At 33.6% G+C, this 21,634-nt stretch overlaps 1 protein-coding gene across 1 annotated transcript in view; it reads left to right on the forward strand.

The window, feature by feature from the left end:
- The window catches only part of Vps51 (vacuolar protein sorting 51), a 43,023-nt gene that overhangs the window by 11,718 nt on the left and 9,671 nt on the right, over positions 1–21,634 (forward strand). The window contains exons 7-13 of the mRNA XM_069823278.1: positions 867–985; positions 2,334–2,540; positions 11,073–11,298; positions 13,897–14,118; positions 18,000–18,149; positions 19,630–19,808; positions 20,014–20,191. Of these exons, the coding sequence (XP_069679379.1) occupies positions 867–985; positions 2,334–2,540; positions 11,073–11,298; positions 13,897–14,118; positions 18,000–18,149; positions 19,630–19,808; positions 20,014–20,191 (1,281 nt within the window). The remainder of the gene's footprint in view (positions 1–866; positions 986–2,333; positions 2,541–11,072; positions 11,299–13,896; positions 14,119–17,999; positions 18,150–19,629; positions 19,809–20,013; positions 20,192–21,634) is intronic.

Below are 21,634 nucleotides of genomic sequence, written 5' to 3' on the forward strand. Positions count from 1 at the left end.
TAACTGTAATTTCCTCAAAACTAGGTTTCCGTCACTTACCTGCTTTTTGTTCTAAGTCCCTCATATGTAAACATAGATATGAAATTTAAAAAAAAGAAACAAAGAAAAGGGCATGAAAAATTACAATTGCTATTAATGTGGCACCATGTGATTAATTAGGATTTGACAGGATTTTTTAAACACAATTATCACAATGTCTTCCCTCAGAGATGTTGGCAGAGCAAACTGCCGTCGAAATTCTTCGAAAAAAAGCTAGTATAGTCCCTCGAGCACCTACCTCAACGTGAATTAAGGCATATTTCAGCCTGAAATAGTTCACTGTAGGCTCATAGATCGACTTCTTCTCATGGTGGACAAAATTCTTCGTTAATTTGGAGATTTCTCACACTGCCGATCTCTTGCTGACTAACAGCTGTTTTGTGACCAATTTTGCATTGTTGAACTCATAATCACATCAAATATATAAAGTGGGTAGGCATTAGACGCACACACATTTCAGAGGTTCAGCAGCATGCCACTGGTCGTAGGGATGGCTATCTGTGTATCTGTTGTGTACAACTTACTAGCATAGCATTGAGAGAGGGATGAAGTACTGGCTGTAAACATAGTTTCAAAATGTGATGGCATTAATTGAATAGATTGTACTGTAAGATATGACAGCATGATTTGCAAACCTTCCACTAATGTTTCTAACTATATGATTTCTACTTTGTGGTTGCCATTTATTTCATTTACAACATAATTTCATATTTCTCCATTTTATGATTTGTACATAACAGTATTGGTGAACTTGCCAGTTGTTTTGTCATTGAATAGGTATAGTACGTAACATGCTTATAAATGTAGGTAAATGTTCCATGTTCCAGGATATTATAGAATTTGTGGATGTAGGCAGCTCAGGATTCCTCAGTGATCTTTGTTTAATGGTAGCCTCATACAATGATATGTTCATCAACAGACCACGGTTACAAGATGCTCAGCAGTGGTAAGTAGTTTTAAGAATTAATAAGTTCTGGTTCATGATTTATTCAACTTTTTTTCTTTCTTTTTAAATGCTAGTTATTCTAATATATTCCAAGTGGATGGTTGTTAGATATAGTAAACAATGTAGTGTGGAAATGTAACAAGAAATTCAGAATGGTAAACATTTAACAACAACATGTTAAAGATAACATGTTGAATTTTACTTGTATAGGGACATTTCAACTCTCAATTGACTTAACATGTTTACTGAGGTTGTTGAACTTTGTTAAATATTTAAATTTGTTCCGAGCCCTTTGTTAAAATGGCTCACAAGGAAAAATCAATAAAATAATCGCACTTTTCTACTTTAACCATCTCCTATTCTACATTCTACTAGAGCAAAGTATGAGGATTTAGTGGCTTTTCAATTGCTTGTTGGAGACTTTATATAATTTTATTGATGTTGTCAACTATTGTCATGTTAGAGCTTGCATTCATTTCAGTTGGCGGCCTATTTTATTTTATTGTTGTTTTTAATATATCTTAATTTTTTCGGTACCAGTATTAATTAAAATATAGATTTTCTGTGAAGTTACGTTAGTCTGTTAGATGAAACATCGTCAATCTTGGAGTTAATAAAATATTTCAGTAATCTACACAATTTAAGCACGTTGACTACACATTACTTCTATCAAATGTAATCTCCATCTTACGATGTTTGGTGACGTATACACGTTCGTTGATGTGACATATTAATGAATTTAAATACTATTATAATCACAATCATGCCATGGTATGAAAGAAAAATTTCAAACCTCGAGCGGGAATCGAACCTGCGACTTCCTGTTCTCCGGTCAGGCGCTCTACCACTGAGCTATCGAGTTCGTCTCACGCCAAAGGCTTGGAATTATCCTTTCATACCGGCGACTCTGTTATAGAGTACTGTCTTGTAAAGTTTCTTTCAACCCATAAGCAGTGCTGACTAGATCAGACGCTATGGACAGTACTATATAACAGAGTCGCCAGTATGAAAGGATAATTCCAAGCCTTTGGCGTGAGACGAACTCGATAGCTCAGTGGTAGAGCGCCTGACCGGAGAACAGGAAGTCGCAGGTTCGATTCCCGCTCGAGGTTGTGAAATTTTTCTTTCATACCATGGCATGATTGTGACTATAATAGTATTTAAATTCATTACTTCTATCATTTCACTGATGTTACCTCATTTGGCAACTGCTAAATAAAAAAATAAAATCGCGTACTTTGAGCGAGATGGAATTGTATATGAATTAAATTCAAATTGGAATACTCGGTATTTTGGTTTTGAATATGTATTATCCATTCTGACAGCTTATAATTTTGTTTTCTCACAGTGACGAGCTGGATTCTGTGGCATTATCACAACTGGGTAATTTTGTATTGTGCAACATGCAGCACTATTTTGATCTGGTGGGAAAACGCATAGAACGTGAGCAGGAAGGTGGAGCAGGGGACACAGTGGTGCTTGTAAGAGCTCTCGATCGCTTCCATCGCAGACTGCAAGCTATGAATACTCTATTTTCTGACACGGATTTTGCCAGGTATTGTATAATTTGTTATAGTCAGTAGAAATAATGATTATTTCTTTGTGAGAAAGAAGAAATGCTTTCAAAATGCTTGTACTTGTGTATTATTTTTTTTTTTCATCAGCTAATCGATGAATAACAAAGAACAAATACGAAGTCAACTAGAAATATAAATTTACAAATTCATGTTGGAAAATGTTCAGCTAAGCCTCGTGTTAATCACATATATCAAAATATGATTAATTATTTATTCCGTCAATATGGCTTAAGCATTGAATTACATATGAAAGAAAACATACTTACTTACTTATTGGCTTTTAAGGAACCCAGAGGTTCATTGCCACCCTCGCATAAGCCCGCCATTGGTCCCTATCCTGAGCAAGATTAATCCAGTCTCTATCATCATATCCCACCTCCCTCAAATCCATTTTAATATTATCTTCCCATCTACGTCTCGGCCTCCCCAAAGGTCTTTTCCCCAGGCCTCCCAACTAACACTCTATATACATTTCTGGATTTGCCCATGCGTGCTACATGCCCTGCCCATCTCAAACGTCTGGATTTAATGTTCCTAATTATGTCAGGTGAAGGATACAATTCGTGTAGCTCTGCAATGTGTAATTTTCTCCATTCTCCTGTAACTTCATCCCTTTTAGCCCCAAATATTTTCCTAAGAACCTTATTCTCAAAAACCCTCAATCTCTGTTCCTCTCTCAAAGTGAGAATCTAAGTTTCACAGCCATACAGAACAACCGGTAATATAACTGTTTTATAAATTCTAACTTTCAGATTTTTTGACACCAGACTAGATGACAAAAGCTTCTCAACCGAATAATAACAGGCATTTCCCATATTTATTCTGCGTTTAATTTCCTCCCGAGTGTCATTTATATTTGTTACTGTTGCTCCAAGATATTTGAATTTTTCCACCCCTTCGAAGTATAAATCTCCAACTTTTATAGTTCCATTTCGTACAATATTCTGATCACGAGACATAATCATATACTTAGTCTTTTCGGGATTTACTTCCAACCCTATCTCTTTACTTGCTTCAAGTAGAATTTCCGCGTTTTCCCTAATCGTTTGTGGATTTTCTCCTAACATATTCACGTCATCCGCATAGACATAGGGGTGGTCCTCCAGCTTGGGGGTTGGGCGAAGGGCTAACAATCTATCACCGTAAAAAACAGCTGTTACGAAACCTAACAATAAGCCTCGAAAGAAAACATATGAAAGAAAAATTGATGTGTTACATCCTATTTAATCTTGATACTAACGTTTTCGCCCCTAATGGGGCATCTTCAGGTACAAGATATAAGTATCATCTAAAATCAATTACAATACAATTTTTACATTTGAAAATGCCATGACTAGAATGAAATATGACATAGTGACAATATTATCCATACCAACATTAATTGTCCTGTCAAAATATTAAAAACAAATTTAATTTAAAACAATGTGAATTTGCTTAGCTATACAAAGTAGATCCCCTTGTATGGTATCTCAAATATATTGTGTTGTTGCCAGTAAGGTCAATAAAAATACTAAAATATACAAAATTAAAACCTAATATTATTAAATGTGGAGTCATGAAAGCGTGTATAACTAATTTCGTAGAGCGATTGGAATTCTCGTTAAAAGTTCAATGTTCTCGTATCTGAATGACAGTTTCAAATGTAAAAATTGTATTGTAATAGATTTTAGATGATACTTATATCTTGTACCTGAAGATGCCCCATTAGGGGCGAAAACGTTAGTATCAAGATTAAATAGGATGTAACACATCAATATTTTCTTTCATATGTAATTCAATGCTTAAGCCATATTGACGGAATAAATAATTGGATACTTTAAAGTAGAAAGGTGCAAAGTGCCAAAATCATAGAAAACGAAATTATTATGCAGAAAAGTGCAATGTGCCTAGGATGATGATGTATGAAAGAGGCTACATCCACTTGTGTTTCTTAAGCGAGATATTTAGATGTTACGTTGCCAGCACCATGCAGTTTCAGACGGTAAGCGCCCAATTGAGCTGCATCATAGAATGCAATGGATCTTCAACAGGTCATGTTTGTGCCCAAACTTACACACAGCGAAATGTTTTACAGATGTCAACTTTCACCTTATAACTTTGGAGTTTGTGTTTGTGATACAATGCAGTCTTATATGTGTATGTGGGATGAAAGCATCGCGAGTAGAGGTGCCAATGAGATTGCCTCGTGTGTACTAAAACTGATGAATATGGACATAACAAGCAAGAAGAATCTGATAACTGTGCAGCTGAAAACAAAAATCGTGTAATGGTTTTCATGTGTCTCTTTTTAGTTGTCATTGGTTTATTTGAGCACATAGAACAAGCGGCCACAGTTTCTTGCAATGCGATTCTGATTTCGCTTTGATTGAAAAACGACAGAAAGTGACAAAAGCCTTCATTCCTAGTGATCTGCTTAAAATCGTACAAGACTATAAAGCTGTAAAATCATTTCAAACCGTTTCAATGCTAGAGTCATATTTCCTTAATATGCAAGATGTTGCTGATCAACTAATTTCCATCAAGAACTTGAATATTTCTAAGGCATGTTGCATTCAGTATGATGTTAGTAAAGCAGGTAGTGTTTCTGTGAAATAGTCCCATGATAATGAAGCAGTGCATACCATTAAAGTGCTTAAAAAGGAAAAAAAAAAAACATATGATGTGCTGTCAGCATTGTTCCAAGTTAAAGCATAAAATAGGGAAATTACTGAAGAAAAGAAGGGGGATCTACTAGCAATGACTCCCTATTTTCCAAATGAGGAGCATAGGCAGTTCTACAGGCAGATCTGTGAGTAAAAATTGCTCCAGAATAGGAAAAAATAGGTATTGGACTTTGCACCATTCTACTGCAACTGTACCCATTACTTAACCCTTTTCACAATCTGTGTTATATAATTAAATATACTTACTTACAAATGGCTTTTAAGGAACCCGAAGGTTCATTGCTGCCCTCACATAAGCCCGCCATCGGTCCCTATCCTGTGCAAGATTAATCCAGTCTCTATCATCATATCCCACCTCCCTCAAATATATTTTAATATTATCCTCCCATCTACGTCTCGGCCTCCCTAAAGGTCTTTTTCCCTCCGGTCTCCCAACTAACACTCTATATGCATTTCTGGATTCGCCCATATGTGCTACATGCCCTGCCCATCTCAAACGTCTGGATTTAATGTTCCTAATTATGTCAGGTGAAGAATACAATGCATGCAGTTCTGCGTTGTGTAACTTTCTCCATTCTCCTGTAACTTCATCCCGCTTAGCCCCAAATATTTTCCTAAGCACCTTATTCTCAAACACCCTTAACCTATGTTCCTCTCTCAGAGTGAGAGTCCAAGTTTCACAATCATACAGAAGAACCGGTAATATAACTGTTTTATAAATTCTAACTTTCAGATATTTTGACAGCAGATTGGATGATAAAAGCTTCTCAATCGAATAATAACACGCATTTCCCATATTTATTCTGCGTTTAATTTCCTCCCGAGTGTCATTTATATTTGTTACTGTTGCTCCAAGATATTTGAATTTTTCCACCTCTTCGAAGGATAAATCTCCAATTTTTATATTTCCATTTCGTACAATATTCTCGTCACGAGACATAATCATATACTTTGTCTTTTCGGGATTTACTTTCAAACCGATCGCTTTACTTGCTTCAAGTAAAATTTCCGTGTTTTCCCTAATCGTTTGTGTATTTTCTCCTAACATATTCACGTCATCCGCATAGACAAGAAGTTATCATATTTAGTACTTAAGAGTAGATGGTGCGATATCATAGTTATAGTTATATAATTAAATATGGAGAAATAATGTCTCCACATACCACTATTATTAATGAGCAGGGAAAGGATTTATATGTAAATACATATTTACTTATAAAGCTAATATAATTTATATTTTGCATTATCTTTATGTTTCACAATGTGTAGGGTTGAAAAATCCTACTTTTATTTTCCATATTTTTCCATATTTTAGAGTTTAGTACATATTTTCGTTAATTTCCATATATTTTCCATATTTCATATAAAACAGTCCATATTATATTAGGTTTAACAATAAAACAAAACAAAATTCCATTAACTTTTAAAAATACATTTCAACAATAGAGATTTAAACACATGTTCAGTAATCCCTTTAACATCAGAGTTATTTGAAAATTAGCAGTCCTATCAACAATGGGAAAGTAAGTTACAAAACTGTATTAATTTAATTTAAAATTTTTAACAGACTTCAGTTGTGCAGCTCAACAGTTAAATGCCAGTCAGAGTACACATAGGTTCAGTTTTGTAAATCATACTATAAAGACGGTAAATATGCCAAAAGTACGTCATTCAGTCAATTTAAAATCAAAACTAACAAGTTACATTTCAGAATTTAAAGAAGATGGTTTATCAACTGACAATAAAATATTATTTTGTAATTTGTGTCAGTGTGCAGTATCATCTACACAAAAGTTCCTGGTGCAACAACACATTACAACTAGTAAACATCAGGCCAACAAACAACTAAATTCCAAGCAGAGACAATTGTTTTTAACACAACCAACAACATCGAATGTAAGATCTGAGTTTAACATCGACCTGTGCCGTTCTCTCATCTCTGCTGATATTCCTCTCTACAAACTAAAGAATAAGGTCTTCAGGGAATTCCTTGAAAAATATACTCAACATACAATCCCGGATGAGTCAACACTTAGGAAGACGTATGCTCCATCCATCTACGATGAGACAATACAGAAGATAAGAGATGAAATTAAAGATAGTTCAATTTGGGTTTCCATTGATGAGACTCCCGACAAAGAAGGTAGACTTATTGGTAATGTAGTTATCGGTTTGTTAAGTGAACAATATTCTGAACGAATTCTTTTACATTGTGATGTTCTAGAAAAGTGCAATAACAAAACTATAGTTAAACTTTTCAACGAAGCTATGGGTATCCTGTGGCCAAAGGGTATTATGTACGATAATGTGTTATTCTTTATTAGCGATGCTGCCCCTTATATGGTCAAAGCTGGACAAGCATTATCTGTTGTATATCCTAAATTGACTCATTTTACTTGTGTGGCGCATGCATTTCATCGTGTGGCAGAAGTGGTCAGAGACAATTTCCCTAAAGTAGATTTGTTGATTTCATCAGTGAAAAAAGTATTTCTCAAAGCTCCCAGTAGAGTTAACGTGTTGAAAGAAATGTACCCTGAAATTCCATTGCCACCAAAGCCAATTTTAACTAGATGGGGTACATGGCTAGAAGCAGTTGAATATTATGCCGAACATATAGACTCTATTAACAATGTTCTCCTTGCATTGGACTCTGAAGATGCAGTCTCAATTGATACTGCGAAAACAGTTACCTGTGACATAAGTGTGAAGAATGACTTAGCTCACATTCAGCATACATTTTCATGCATCATAAAAACGCTCAAAAGTCTCCAAAATAGGCACCTTTCACTATCTGAAAGTTTTGAAATTATAAATAGTACTGTGGAACAACTTAATCGTGGTAGAGGTAAAGTTGCAGATGCAGTAAGAGCTAAGGTGGACACTGTACTTTCAAAAAACCCTGGATATGAAGAACTACAAAAGGTTGTTGCTGTGATGAGTGGTGAATCAACAGTGAAGATTAACTTGGACTTATCCCCAGCAGACATTGTGAAATTGAATTATGTACCAGTTACTTCTTGTGACGTCGAACGCTCTTTTAGTCAGTATAAATCTATCCTCAGAGACAATAGAAGAAGATTCACTTTTCAGCACTTGAAAGAAATGTTTGTAACCTATTGTTATGGTAACAGACAATAAAAATTGTGTTTTGTTGAAACTACATTGGAAGATAAGGTACGTCCATTATATTTTTTGTTTAGTTTGATTAAAATGTACCAATATTTAACGTACATAGTCATTTTTTTATAATTTTAAGTCCATATTTAATTCCATATTTTGGTAAAAATCCATATTTAATTCCATATTTTGGTAAAAATAACTACATATATATTTACATATTTCATATATTTTTAGTCCATATAAATCCGTTCCCTGTTAATGAGTAAACACTGTACTATTGCTGTCTTCTATCAGTAAAAAAAAACATGACACAAATATGTGTACAATTATTCTTATAGCTACATTTTTTTATCTTATCTCCAATGTTTCATTTTGGCACTTTGCACCCTTCTACTTTAAAGTATCCAATTAATCATATTTTGATATATGTTATTAGCAGGGAACGGATTTATATGGACTAAAAATATATGAAATATGTAAATATATATGTAGTTATTTTTACCAAAATATGGAATTAAATATGGATTTTTACCAAAATATGGAATTAAATATGGACTTAAAATTATAAAAAAATGACTATGTACGTTAAATATTGGTACATTTTAATCAAACTAAACAAAAAATATAATGGACGTACCTTATCTTCCAATGTAGTTTCAACAAAACACAATTTTTATTGTCTGTTACCATAACAATAGGTTACAAACATTTCTTTCAAGTGCTGAAAAGTGAATCTTCTTCTATTGTCTCTGAGGATAGATTTATACTGACTAAAAGAGCGTTCGACGTCACAAGAAGTAACTGGTACATAATTCAATTTCACAATGTCTGCTGGGGATAAGTCCAAGTTAATCTTCACTGTTGATTCACCACTCATCACAGCAACAACCTTTTGTAGTTCTTCATATCCAGGGTTTTTTGAAAGTACAGTGTCCACCTTAGCTCTTACTGCATCTGCAACTTTACCTCTACCACGATTCAGTTGTTCCACAGTACTATTTATAATTTCAAAACTTTCAGATAGTGAAAGGTGCCTATTTTGGAGACTTTTGAGCGTTTTTATGATGCATGAAAATGTATGCTGAATGTGAGCTAAGTCATTCTTCACACTTATGTCACAGGTAACTGTTTTCGCAGTATCAATTGAGACTGCATCTTCAGAGTCCAATGCAAGGAGAACATTGTTAATAGAGTCTATATGTTCGGCATAATATTCAACTGCTTCTAGCCATGTACCCCATCTAGTTAAAATTGGCTTTGGTGGCAATGGAATTTCAGGGTACATTTCTTTCAACACGTTAACTCTACTGGGAGCTTTGAGAAATACTTTTTTCACTGATGAAATCAACAAATCTACTTTAGGGAAATTGTCTCTGACCACTTCTGCCACACGATGAAATGCATGCGCCACACAAGTAAAATGAGTCAATTTAGGATATACAACAGATAATGCTTGTCCAGCTTTGACCATATAAGGGGCAGCATCGCTAATAAAGAATAACACATTATCGTACATAATACCCTTTGGCCACAGGATACCCATAGCTTCGTTGAACAGTTTAACTATAGTTTTGTTATTGCACTTTTCTAGAACATCACAATGTAAAAGAATTCGTTCAGAATATTGTTCACTTAACAAACCGATAACTACATTACCAACAAGTCTACCTTCTTTGTCGGGAGTCTCATCAATGGAAACCCAAATTGAACTATCTTTAATTTCATCTCTTATCTTCTGTATTGTCTCATCGTAGATGGATGGAGCATACGTCTTCCTAAGTGTTGACTCATCCGGGATTGTATGTTGAGTATATTTTTCAAGGAATTCCCTGAAGACCTTATTCTTTAGTTTGTAGAGAGGAATATCAGCAGAGATGAGAGAACGGCACAGGTCGATGTTAAACTCAGATCTTACATTCGATGTTGTTGGTTGTGTTAAAAACAATTGTCTCTGCTTGGAATTTAGTTGTTTGTTGGCCTGATGTTTACTAGTTGTAATGTGTTGTTGCACCAGGAACTTTTGTGTAGATGATACTGCACACTGACACAAATTACAAAATAATATTTTATTGTCAGTTGATAAACCATCTTCTGTAAATTCTGAAATGTAACTTGTTAGTTTTGATTTTAAATTGACTGAATGACGTACTTTTGGCATATTTACCGTCTTTATAGTATGATTTACAAAACTGAACCTATGTGTACTCTGACTGGCATTTAACTGTTGAGCTGCACAACTGAAGTCTGTTAAAAATTTTAAATTAAATTAATACAGTTTTGTAACTTACTTTCCCATTGTTGATAGGACTGCTAATTTTCAAATAACTCTGATGTTAAAGGGATTACTGAACATGTGTTTAAATCTCTATTGTTGAAATGTATTTTTAAAAGTTAATGGAATTTTGTTTTGTTTTATTGTTAAACCTAATATAATATGGACTGTTTTATATGAAATATGGAAAATATATGGAAATTAACGAAAATATGTACTAAACTCTAAAATATGGAAAAATATGGAAAATAAAAGTAGGATTTTTCAACCCTACACATTGTGAAACATAAAGATAATGCAAAATATAAATTATATTAGCTTTATAAGTAAATATGTATTTACATATAAATCCTTTCCCTGGTTATTAGAAATATAAAGTCTGAGCATAATCGATAACAAAAGAAGAATGTTTTGTTTCGTGTAACAATTCTAGTAATATTTTCTGCATTTTGAAGGACGGGAACAGAGATTGTGTTACGAGCTGGTCGAAGACAATGTCGTTATCATCTTCAAACCCTGAAGACGCACTTTTCTGATACACTAACACAAGTGAGGCAGAGCTTAGCTGCTCCTAAACTCATTAATCAAGATGGAGATAGTTCCACCAGTCTATCAGAATTGCTTACTTCTCTGGTTTTAGCTACTGTTGAAAAAGTTAAGGGCGTACTACAAGATTTATTGGTAAGTTATGTGTTTTAAACATAGGCAGTAGTTAAGTTACATTTATAGGAATGTAATTCGTTTGTGTTGTAATGAAATAAATATTAAATGATAACGAACATAAATGGTTGTATAGAAACTCCTGATTTTTTAAATTGTGTAACTGCTATAAACTGTCGAAAAGATGGACCCAATTTCAAAATCCTATATCTCGCATTGGCAATAAGTTATGATTTTATAATATATTTCCGTCAAAATGACTTATCAAGATTTTAAACAAAACAAATATTATGGCATATAATAATTTGTTAATGTAGCTAATAACATACATTGCAAATATTTTCGCCAATTGGCATCTTCAGGCATGGATTCAATATCTATAGTCCCGTTGCTCTTATTTCCGGCAGCCAATCATGTTGCAAGTTGGCTACATTTAAACATGTGCGTCTTGTCATTCGCTGTTGATTTCGTCATGGACTTCCTAAGGCTCTATAGATACTGGGTATAATCGTCCGCCATTTTCGTTCTTTCCTTGTTGTTTGCGGCAAGCAGACGAGAATTTACAACAGTACAAATTTTAATTCCGCGCTCTTTTAGGTGTATTTCTTTAAAATAATAATAATAACAATAATAATAATAATAATAATAATAGAATCAAGGGTAACAATTGACTTAGAGCCATGCAGCTGGATACTCTGGTAATTAAACCTTCAACAAACAGTGCAATATTTGATCCACATACATTAAACATTATAGTCAACAATTGATTTTGTTAGGTATACAAAAGCTATCTCAACATTCACTTAGCTATTTATTTTTAAGTTTCTCACATTAAACATTATAACAAGAACGTAATCGACAGATTGAATTTTTTTCCGGCAGCGAGTCCCACAAAGCACGGGGCCTGGGGTGACCACCCCACTTGCCCCGCCAAAGGGGGGCAAGAATGAGAATCCACAGTTCTAACAGACCTAAGTTGTTACTCTGCAAACTGAGGTCCGCGCATATGTTACTCCCAGTAACTGGGAAATTAGTACGGTACAGATTTCGAATAGGAATCACTTTTAAAAGTAATTCTTTCTAAACATTTCTCTCACTTTGACGCCCATCTAAAGTTAAAAATAGAAAAACTTTTGAAGGTGCCAATGTCTATTTTGAACATGACACTTCGAAGTTAGTAATTTTTTCTCCCTTCCCAAAAAACATTTTGATTTCGAATTTTTTCTATGCTTTCCTTAGATATTTATCTATCAAACCTAAAATTTACAATGCGATTATCATAGGTGCTACGACGTGATAATGTTTAACGGTGCGGAAAATAGCGTCGTCTGCTAACCGCAACTGGCAATGAAAGAACTAAAATGGCGAACGATTATATGTACCTACTCTTTATAGAGCATACTCTTACCAGGACGTAAGCAAAGAGGCGGAGCCACGCCAGAAATAACAGCGACGTGACTTTAATATTGTACATTGGAACAAGTGCGAAAATATTAGCATATACAATTGAAAAATTTACAACGAAACAAGTTTTAAGGGGTTAGGTACAGCTTACAGCAGTAAAATTTTTGGAAATATTCAACATTTTTTTCCCTCCATTACTGTATCTTGTACAATAATTAAAATTGGTATGTGTAAAACACTGTCCTTCTGCTATATGAAAAAAAATATTTTTACAATTTAAAAAGAATTATTTATATTTTGCAAATTCAAAATCGTGGCAGTTCACTGTGCAGTGATGAAGCGTTTCCCTCATAACTCATAAACTTGTTAAATTTTTCATGTTCTGTCTCTTTTATTTTATTGCTGAAACTCATGTTTTCAACTACATTCCTTAATAAATAATTTTTTTTTTATTTTGTGTTAGAAGAAAATACTGATATTTGACCATTCTCTCAATGAATTTATTTTTATCAGACAATCTATCAAAGGCAGAGAAGTGATCGTGCATCATATTATAGATATGACATGCATAAATACACACAAAAAGTTTCATCACAGAATGTTGAATAGTTTTTTAGTTATGTGGGAAACGCTTCATCACTACACAGTGAACTTAATTTTGAAAAAAAAATATATATATAAATAATTTTTTTACACAAACTAATTTTCATTATCGTACAAGATACAGTAATGGAGGAAAAAAATGTTGAATGTTTCCAAACTTTTACTGCTGTAAGCTGTACCTAACCCCTTAAAAACAAACATATTAAGAAACGATAGTTGTGTTAATTATTATATCACTTTTGATTATATAATTATTACAATGGTAAAACCCTAGTTATAAGTTACAACATCTACTTCCATTATTTCACATAATGAACACCAATCAAAATACCCCTCATTTCTCGTGAAAAACAACTGAATAGACTACAGTGGACGATAGTGGACTTTATGTTGTCAGCAAAGAGCTGGATACATTAAGAAGATTGATTGATTTCACATAATATTATATAATTAAAAAAAACTATTATCGCACATAATATGAACATTTTACTCAATATGGATTATTAAATGCAGTATTACTTTTTGGTAACTAATTTAGAATAGCTCTTTTATAAATAGAGGGACATAACTACATGACACATAATTTATATTTATTTAATTAAAATTTGACAGGTTTTTGCTCAGTCAGACCTTACATTTGGTTTGAAACCTCACTTCCGTGAAGCATTCTGCATAGATAATGTTCGCGAAGATCTGGTCGTTGGCTTCCTACATCATCTGACAGCAACAGCAAGAGGATTCTGTGACTCTGGCGATTCAAAATCACCTCCAGCTTTACTACTTCTGCTCTCAAAAATGTGTCTAGAGTTTGAGACATCAAGTGTTCACTATTTGGTAAGTTCATTTAGAATTGGACAATTTTATTATGTACACACATACATATGCACTCAAATTTAGCTTCTCTATCGATATGAGACCCTGGTGTGGTCTTGTCAGTTTTATCTGTAAATAAGGGGGTTTAATCAATTAAATTTTTAAAATATTAGATAAGAGTATATTACACTAAAGGATAGGAATGCAGGTGCATTATTTACAAACATACTTAAAAAAGATGATTTTGAAGCTATGGCTTCAATCCTTTTGTGTAATGTGGATTGGTTGAATCGAGCACTCTACAATTAAGTCATTTACTCTTCTCGATTGGTCTTGACTTAATTGATAGTCATCTTCAATTTGTGCATCTCTCACTATAAATTTTATTTAATTTGAGGAGCCACTAAGAATCCCACCAACATGATTCTTGTCAATAATCAAGTTGCTACATGGCATTTCAAGAAGAAGAAGAAGAAGAATTTATTTCTTTATTTATTTACATTAAAAAGATACATTAAGAAACTATTATATACATCTTGATTACACAACTTTTAATACTGTATCACTTCGGAATATGTATGATATGAACTTTCTTGTGTTAAATTTTAACGTACCTTGTTAACATGTTTCGACCTATTTTCGGTCATCTTCGGAACTGGTCGTTGTTAGTCTTGGCGCCTCTTGTTTCCTGTGTGGGTGCGTTCGTAGTGTAGAGTCAAAGAGTGTATGTGTTTTGAAATTGAGTTGTGTGTTGAGAATATCGTTGGGGTGTGTTTTCGTGTGTCTGTATATTTCATATTGTTCTAGTGTGTTGAGTTTCTGGCTTTTTGGTTGGATGTGTTGGATGTGTTGATGTCTCTGTAGGTGTGGTTGGCATTTGTGATGTGTTCTGCATATGTGGAGATGTTTTGTAATTTTGTTGTGGCTGTGATGTGTTCTTTGTAACGTGTTTGAAATGATATGCCTGTCTGTCCTATGTAGAAGTTGTTGCAGGTATTACATTTGAGTTTGTATACGCCTTTGTGGTTGTATTTGTTTGTTTGTGTTGTTTGTGTGTCGATATGTTTTTGTAGAGTATTATTTGTTCTGTATGCGATGTTGTAGTTTAATTTCTTGAATGAGGTTGCAATTTTATGTGTGTTTTTGTTTTCGTATGTTAGTGTGATGTATTTTTTGTGTTCTTGTGTTTGTGTTGTATTCTTCTGTTTTTTGTGGTTTTGTTTTGTCTTACGTATTATGTTGTCTATTATGTTAGGGTTGTATCCGTTTTCTTATGCTATGTATTTGATTGTGTTTAGTTCTTTGTAATCCTGTTGGTTTATTGGTATGTTGAGTAGTCTGTGTACCATTGTTCGAAATGCAGCTTGTTTGTGTTGTGTGGGGTGGTTGGATGTGTTGTGTATGTGTGTTGTTGTTGTGGGTTTTCTGTATACTTTGAATGTGCGTTTGTTGTCTACTTTTGTTATTGTGATGTCTAGAAAATTTATGGATTTGTTGTTTTCAATTTCTAATGTGCTTTGGGTGTATTTTGTTTATGTGTTGATGCAGGTTTTGGATCTGTCTTTTGTTTCCTTTGTATAGTATTAGTATGTCATCTACGTATCTGTGCCAATATATGATGTTGTCTGCGTGTTTGTTGGTGTTGTCGTCTTTGTTTAATATGTATGTCTGTTCTATGTGGTGTAAGAATATTTCTTCTAGTATGATGGAAATGGGTGATCTCATGTGTAAGCTTTCGGTTTGTGTGTAATATTTGTTATTGTATGTGAAGTAGTTTTGTTTTGTGAAAAACAGAAATACTAATTAAGGAATTTACCCCTGTATGAGCAAGCGCTTGTGGTTGGGAGTAAACTGACCTGTAGATAAGCAGAAAGAAGAAGACAAAATAAACAAATTAATGTAAGCAATAAAATAGCACAGATTACAAAAACAAAAGCCTATAAGATAAAGAACAATCACAATTGAAAATGTTTATAACCAATATTCACAAGTGTAATAATATAAGACTATTATTTACCAGTTAATTATCTAATACTATGTTAAGTTTCCTTAATAATTTCTTTAATTTTCAGTTTAAATTTAATCATACTTATGTTAGCTAAAACAGGGTAATGAGAAATTAATTTGTTGTAAAGTTTACATCGGTATTACTGTTTCTAAACATTTAAATCATCAAAAATGTTAATGAGATGTATTAGGTAATTATAAAGCTTTGAACAGTAAATACTAGTATCAGCTACATAATATCTAAACTGTTTTATTTTAAATACAATACAATAACATTTATTATAGGCTTTAATAATGCATTTGTGAAATTTATTAGCATTATTGTTTTTAAGTGCTTTCCTCTCCTATACTGTAAGAGTTGGATCCAGACTTATTATCTGTGAAATATATATATAGAATCTTACTGGCTTTCGAAATCTGTTTCACATTCCCTGTAAGTGACTGTAACTCAATTGGTTGATGAATTAAGTTAATAAATTTGTTAAGATCGCCACTGCATATGACTGGTTATAACCAAAATGAAAGCAACTCTATATGCTCTGATGCAACACCGCATCAATATGCCTGATTTGAAAACTTCCTTAAACAAAACAAACCACTCATATACGAATATGTAGGCCTGGGAAGAGTTAAATTAAAATACTTAAGTTGTTATATCTGTTATGCTTTTATTAAAGAATACAGAAAGTGTATACCGGTACAGGAAGAATTTTGTAATAAAGTGAAGCTATGGTGTAAAAATAATATTATATATCTGTTTGTGCATGCGTGAGTGCGTGAAATATATTTCTACTTTCAAACATACATTGTGTTTTTTTATATTCCTTACTCCTTACACCGTGGGAGATTGCTTCGTTGTCAATAGCTTGAGCATTGGACAACAATCACATTCCTGAAACGTTGTTAAATTTAGCAGACATATCCAGAAAGACATTGTTGTTGTAATCTGTGCTATTTTATTGCTTATATTAATTTGTTTATTTTGTCTTCTTCTTTCTGCTTATCTACAGGTCAGTTTACTCCCAACCACGAGTGCTTGCTCATACAGGGGTAAATTCCTTAATTTGTATTTCTGTTTTATGTATATAATCGTTTCTTAATGTATCTTTTTAATGCAAATAAATACATTCTTCTTCTTCTTCTTCTTCTTCTCCTTCTCCTTCTCCTCCTCCTCCTTCTTCTTCTTCTTCTTCTTCTTCTTCTTCTTCTTCTTCTTCTTCTTCTTCTTCTTCTTCTAGAAATGCCATGTAGCAACTCGATTATTGACAGGAATCAGGTCGGTGGGATCCTTACTGGCTCCTCAAATTAAATAAAATTTCTGCACCCCTGCATTAACATAATAGTGAGAGATGCACAAATTGAAAACGACTATCAATTAAGTCAAGACCAATCGAGAAGAGTAATGACTTAATTTTATTGTAGAGTGCTCGACATTAGAATTCAACCAATCCACAGTACACAAAAGGTTTGAAGCCGTAACTTCAAAATCATCTTTTTTAAGTACGTTTGTAAATAATGCACCTGCATTCCTAACCCTTAGTGCAATGCACTCTTATCTGATACTTAAAAATTTAAACAATTAAACCCCTTTATTTACAGATAAAACTGACAAGTCCGCAGTTACTGTGAGCCCATTAGTTTTTTGTAAAATCGCAATGAATGTAATTAAATATAGTATTTGCTTACAACATACATCATTTGATATTTAATGCTTGTACTGTAGAAAATGAATTCATATATTATTTCTTTAATACAGTACATGTCAGTAGTCTTTTAGACTCGTTAACTCTACAGTCACTAGCTTGTTAATTACCATCTCATTAATAAACCTACAGTATAGAATATAAGTTGAAGTAATAGATCACCATCTTGTTCACGTGTGATTATCTTCACAGCTTAGTCAAACTGATGAATGGTTCAACATTGAGGATCGTCATGGATCTGGAATTCTCACCGGCGAAGCAGAAATATGCAACAGTATGAGGGCAGCAGCTCAGGAATTGCTGAACCATTACGTGAGAATGCAGGGACTTAGTGTTTCGCAGGTTTGTATGTTTATGTATTTGTTTGTTTGCAATGGAATTGATCGCAACATTATCCTTAGTTATTGTGTTTAAGTTGACTAAATTTTCTTCAATGAATTGTACTAAAATAATAGCTGAGATAGTAATCGTTTATTTTAAAAGAAGTGCACAACATGACACTATCACAATAACCTTTTTTCTTTTTTCTTGTCATACAATTTCCCACCACTTTTGACTCAATATTTTAGGCAGATACTTCCCCCCCCCTTTATAATCTATATTCTTCACATTAAAGCTAGTGGGGGTAGGTAAATAACCATCTCGTTACTATTGATACCTAAAATGAATGTAATCAAATTACAAAACTAATAAAAATGGGAACAAGATGGTGACGAAACTACGAACTGAAATGAACGATAAATCAATTTACAATAATTGCTTGCAATCATAATGCCAGAGTGAAGAAAACAGAAGGAAAAATTACATCAAAGGAGAAAAATTAGAGACGAGAATACAGATTATATACGCACTGAAAAGCAGGGGAAAAGTAGAAAAGTCAACAGAAAGATTGGCAAGTTGTATATGATCACATGATGATGGTGTATTTCTTTCAAATTAACACTTTGTATTATTTTCACCTTCATCATTTGAGAGAATTGCCGATTGTTTCAAATATTATGGTGTGTAAAATTTTGTGGATTTTAGTAATATGTTTTTCTGATGATTGTGTACAGTTCATTCATAGTTTTCTGTCCAAAGGCAGGTCTTTCACTGCAAACCTAGCATTCTCCAATCTTTCCTATTTTCTGCCTTCCTTTTAGTCTCTTCATATGATCCATATGTCGTCTATCATCTGATATCTTCTTCTGCCCCGAACTTTTCTCCCATTACCCATTCCTTCCAGTGCATCCTTCAGTAGACAGTTTATTTTCCTCTTTCTGATCCGTTTCAGCATCATTCTTTCTTCACCCACTCTTTCCAACACAACTTCGTTTCTTATTCTGTCTATCCACTTCACACATTCCATCATTCTCCATATCCACATTTCAAATGCTTCTAGTCGTTTCTCTTCACTTCGTCGTAATGTCCATATTTCTGCCCCATACAATGCTACATTCCACACAAAGCACTTCACTAGTCTCTTTCTTAGTTCTTTTTCCAGAGGTCTATAGAAGATGCTCCTTTTTCTATTAAAAGCTTCCTTGGTCATTGCTATCCTCCTTTTGACTTCCTGGCAGCAGTTTATGTTACTGCTTATTGCACACCCCAAGTATTTGAACCTGTCCACTTGTTCTACTGCCTCATTTCGAATTCGCATGTTTACCTTCTTTATTTTTATTCTGATAACCATGGTCTTCGTCTTGTTTGCATACTGTTTACAGCTGTCGTTTAGCTCCAGTAACATCCCTTAGGATCATCTCCTCTTCTGCTAACAATGCCATATCATTAACAAATGGTGTACAGTATATTACAGAAATTTATTTAATATAATTTTTTATAGATGTTAAGAAAATCTGTTGAAACCCGTGACTGGCTGCATACAATAGAGCCACGTACAGTCCGTGCTGTCATGAAGCGAGTGGTTGAAGACATTGCTGCTGTTGATAGCCAAGTGGGTGCCTTATATGAGGAGGGACAGCGGGCAGAAAGAAGTTCAGACTCCAGCAGAAGAACTCACAGGTAATGGTTAAAATATGCAAAAGTTCTGTTTAATGATGGTTTATTAACTATGGAAAACTTTTTAATTCTTTTTATAGTAATTATTGATAAATGTTTAGTTTTGATGTTATGAGCATTTGTTATAAACAAGTCATTGCTATGTTAATGATTTCATGTATGCCATTTATGTTACCATATAACGTCTTCATATTTTCATTTCTATTAGTGCAAGTGTGTCTCGCCATGTGTATCGATCCAACTGGTCATCTTATGCTCCCAGTCAACTAGATTCCAGCCTGGTGACAAATATTCAGAAGCTCTTTTCAGAAAGAATTGAAATTTTTTCATCAGTAGAATTCTCTAAAGTTTCCATCCTCACTGGAATCATCAAGATCAGTCTGAAGGTAAGTGTGATTTTAGTCATGGACTTGAAGAATAGTGAACAAAATCATCAATTATATGTTGTTGTTTTCTAATGCCAGGCGTTTGACAATAGAGTCATTTGACCTCTTGCACTCCAATATTTTTCAAAGATATTATCATGACCAGCCACTGAAGCACAGATTTTGAGGTTCCGAATCCATTTCTTGGTTTGAGTTACACAATGTGCAGTTAGGGGACTGATATATTCCAATTCTATGCAGGTGTTTGGCCAAACAGTCATGGTCTGTTGCCAATCTAAATGCAGCTACAAACGATTTTCGTGGTAAATCGGGAATTAACTGTGGATTATGATGCAGAGAGTTCCATTTTTTCCCTTGAGATTGTGTTATTAAATTTTGTTTGTTGAAGTCTAAGTATGTAGATTTAATAAATCTTTTTACAGAGTAATACATAGCATTAATTATATGTAGTTTATGAATAAAACCAAAGTTTGCGTTACTAAATAACTAGCGTGTTCAGCTATTCATTTTTAATTATTTTAGAATTTTCCTTATAAACCTTATTTGATTTCACTTGTTCCAATACTTCTCCATCTTTAAAACTAGAAAAAATATCAACAAGTGGCAACACCAGGAATGTAAGAGAATTTATTGTCACCTTGTCCATTCTAAATAAGTTCAAATAAACCACAACATCTTATAAAATCAATTATTCAAGAAAGTGCATACCATTTTCTTCTATTGGATGGTTTTGTTTTACGTTTTCTTTATGAAAGATACAACTTATTTATTTTTTTACTTGATTATTTAACAACGCTGTATCAACTACGAGATTATTTAGTGTCGATGGAATTGGTGATAGTGAAATGATATTTGGAGAAATGAGGCTGAGGATTCGTCCTGATTACCTAACATTTGCCTTACGGTTGGGAAAACCTTGGAAAAATCCCAACCGGGTAATCAGCCCACGCTGAAATCGAACCCATACCTGAGCACAACTCCTGATTGGCAAGCAAGTGCCTTAGCCAATTGAGCTATGTCAATGGTGGTACAACTTAATAACGTTACAATATTTACACTGTGAAAATATTATTTCACTTCCACTGTTATTACTAAAAATGAGACATGAAAAACAAAAAAGAGCATCCCTATATCTCATTACAACATACCCAGCTTTTATCATATATATGTTTATTATTCTGCGTATTATAAGTAATGTTGGTTTTTTATCTTATTAGGTATGTATAACTATTTTATTTCCAGTTTTTCTTCTAAACTTGTAGAAATAAAATAATTTATTACTAAACTGTTCCCTGAAATCATGTTGGTTCAGAACAAATGCATGGATGAATTAAACCAGTCATAGTCAATTTCACTGTTAAATTCATACCGCGCTAATACTGGGATGATTCAGTTTTGAACGACTGAAATCATATGTGGTCACAATTTCGACGGGTAATTTTG

The sequence above is a fragment of the Periplaneta americana genome, chromosome 4 (assembly GCF_040183065.1).
Source record: "Periplaneta americana isolate PAMFEO1 chromosome 4, P.americana_PAMFEO1_priV1, whole genome shotgun sequence".
Classification (NCBI taxonomy): Eukaryota; Metazoa; Arthropoda; class Insecta; order Blattodea; family Blattidae; genus Periplaneta; species Periplaneta americana.